At 38.3% G+C, this 2970-nt stretch overlaps 1 protein-coding gene across 1 annotated transcript in view; it reads left to right on the plus strand.

The window, feature by feature from the left end:
* The window catches only part of LOC119838072 (GTPase-activating protein CdGAPr), a 34471-nt gene that overhangs the window by 17757 nt on the left and 13744 nt on the right, over positions 1-2970 (plus strand). The window contains exons 11-12 of the mRNA XM_038363881.1: positions 1182-1308; positions 2213-2391. Of these exons, the coding sequence (XP_038219809.1) occupies positions 1182-1308; positions 2213-2391 (306 nt within the window). The remainder of the gene's footprint in view (positions 1-1181; positions 1309-2212; positions 2392-2970) is intronic.

Here is a 2970-nt window from a genome sequence, read left to right on the forward strand (position 1 = left end):
TTATTATATTTACAGGCCCGAGACGAAATCAGCTTTGAAGTTGGCGACATGATATCCATCATAGACATGCCAGGTGAGTTTCTAGTTAAATATCGTCTGTTCGGTGGTCAGCATTTATGCCGACAGGCGTAATTTTTAACCGACATCAAAAAAAGGAGGTTGCAATTAGTAGTCGTATTTTTTTATGTTTGTTACCTCATAATATTGAACCGATTCTTATCCATTTTGCCCTTTGTGTATGTAATCCTAAAAATTAAGTCATTAAATAAAAAAAATGGTTAATTTGAAAAAAAATATATATACTAAATAATAAAAGTAACATATAAAGAAAAGAAAGTATATAAACTTATATATTACCCTCACTGAAAATTTTGCATTTTGCTGTTGCAGCATTAATTTGTTTAGTAGTTATAATAAGATGGATATTCCAAATAATTATAGAAATAAATCGAAATGAGGAAAATCATAATCTATATATAAATATGTTAATTAATATATGTAACAGTATTTATTTTCCTGTCTCTGCATTAGCTGACATCCACGGACACTCGGATGGCAAATTTAATTTAATTTCGTTATATTTTATGTATTGTTTTTATTTTTTTATTTTTATTGTATTGATTCTCAAAGTGAATGGTCTTTTAAGTTATTAAGTACTGGTTAAGTGATAATATTATATGTATATAATATTGGTGACCTTTGTAGAAAATAACTATTGAATTATTTATAGTGCTCGGGCATTATGTGTTTGAGTGTTTATGTTGTTTTTTAATCATGCGTAAGGGTAAGAAGAGATAAAATAATTACATATCCTATCCTGTCCTACTCCTATTTCTACTTTCCTACTAATATTATAAATGAGAAAGTTTGTAAGGATGCGTGTGTCTTTGTTGCTTTTTCAAGCAAAAACTACTTAACCGATTGCAATGAAATTTGTTACGTACATAGCTGGACAAGTGGAATAACACATAGGCAACTTTATATCCCGATATTCCTACGGGATACAGACTTACGCGGGTGAAACCGAGCAGGATATATATGTATTGTATATGTACATTATATATGTGATACTTGTGTATATAGAAAACCTGTCAGTATCGGGGTTACACACGTTTCTATCTCAAAATAGATAAGTAAAATATAAAAAAAAAATCCTAACATATCTAATTGCTCGATGCCAGGACCGCAAGAATCCACCTGGTGGCGGGGTAAGCGCGGGTTCCGCGTCGGCTTCTTCCCGCACCACTGCGTCGCGGTCATAGGGGATAAGGTGCCCAGGCACATGACGCAACCACCCCCCATAGTTGGGTGAGTTTTTTCCTGTTATTCAATAACTTAGGAGGGGGGTCCTCCCTCCCTACTAACATCTTTACCATAAGGGCAAACGGGAGCAGTGCCCGGGGCCCCGAAGGACCGAAGATTTGTCTCCAGAAACTTCGTAAGACGCTATTATCTCAATATCAGCAGCATACATATAATTAATCAATGACGTATTGACATCTTGAAATATAATAATACTAGCATTTGCCCGCGTCTTCGCATGCATTAAATTCGAAGTAGTTTTATACATGGATATACATATTCCTCTTGAATCACTATCTATTAAAAAATCCCATTAACATCCGTTATGTACTTTTAAAAATCTAAGTATTCATACGTTCATAAATACGTACATAAGAGCTGAAGCGGCAAGCGACTTTTCTTTATACTATGTAGTGACAAACCAACCCGGTTAACGCTGTACTATTGTCTGTCCCTATGTATGCTTTATCATCATCAGGCCATAATCCACCACGCTGGCCAAGTGCGAGTTGGCAAATGTCACATGCCGTCGAACTTTCGATTCTTGGATATGCCGGTTTCCTCACGATGTTTTCCTTCACCGTTTTAAGCAGTGGTGACTTTATCCACATGTGCAGATAAATTGAAAATTCAATTTATTTCCTGCACCCTCCCCGGTCTCGAACCCCGACTTAACGATTTTGAAGTCCGAGGTTTTGTCACCACAGAGCCACCACTGCTTTTATGTATGCTTAGATCTTTAAAATCTACACAACGGATTTTGATAGCGATTTTTTAATATACACACCGATTCAAGAGAAAGCTCTATACGCATAATATCATCGATTTAACTATTAACTTGCGAATTCAACGCACGCGCAACCGCGGGCCAAAACCGGTCCAATAACAGCGGCCACTACAATGTCGGCAGGTCGGTGGCGGTGGCGCCGATCAAGCCGGTGCTCCGGAAGCACGGCAAGCTGATATCGCTGTTCCGGAGCTTCATACTCTCCAGGCCGTCGCGGCGCAGCCTCAAGCAGCAGGGCATCCTGCGGGAGCGCGTCTTCGGCTGCGACCTGGGCGAGCACCTGCTCAACTGCGGCCACGATGGTGCGTGTGACGTTTCATTGTTTTTTTTTTATATACATATATATACTAGCGTTTCGGCCGCGGCTTTGTCCGCGTCGAGTCGCAGGAAAGATTGACCCAGGGTTTTTTCTCGTATGTTCCCGTGGGATTTCCGGGATTAAAACTATCCTCTATCCGTCTCCTGGTTCTACTCTAAAGCTACCTCTGCACAAAATTTTCAGTCAAATCGGTAAATGCGTTTTTGAGTTACAAATATTGTAACTCACACAACTTTCTTTTTTATATATATTAAGATAACTTATATATTATTGGGATAATTAATCGAAATAAAAATTATCTTATATCTTAAGTTGGACCAAGTTACACATAAAATGCCAAATTTCATCAAAATCGCTTGAGTTGGTGAAGAGTTCATTGGGAACATACATCGTGACACTGGATTTAACGGATTTTTATGAAACTTGGTATGGTTATAGCACCTACACTTTAATCTGTGTAATAATTTTAGGCTACTCCGAATTGAACGCGCGCGAAGCCGCGGGCAAAAGCCGGTTTTATATATAAGTGTGAATGTGAGATCGAATGGGCCGTTCCCAGTGC

Source organism: Zerene cesonia, unplaced genomic scaffold (genome assembly GCF_012273895.1).
Source record: "Zerene cesonia ecotype Mississippi unplaced genomic scaffold, Zerene_cesonia_1.1 Zces_u001, whole genome shotgun sequence".
Taxonomy (NCBI): domain Eukaryota; kingdom Metazoa; phylum Arthropoda; class Insecta; order Lepidoptera; family Pieridae; genus Zerene; species Zerene cesonia.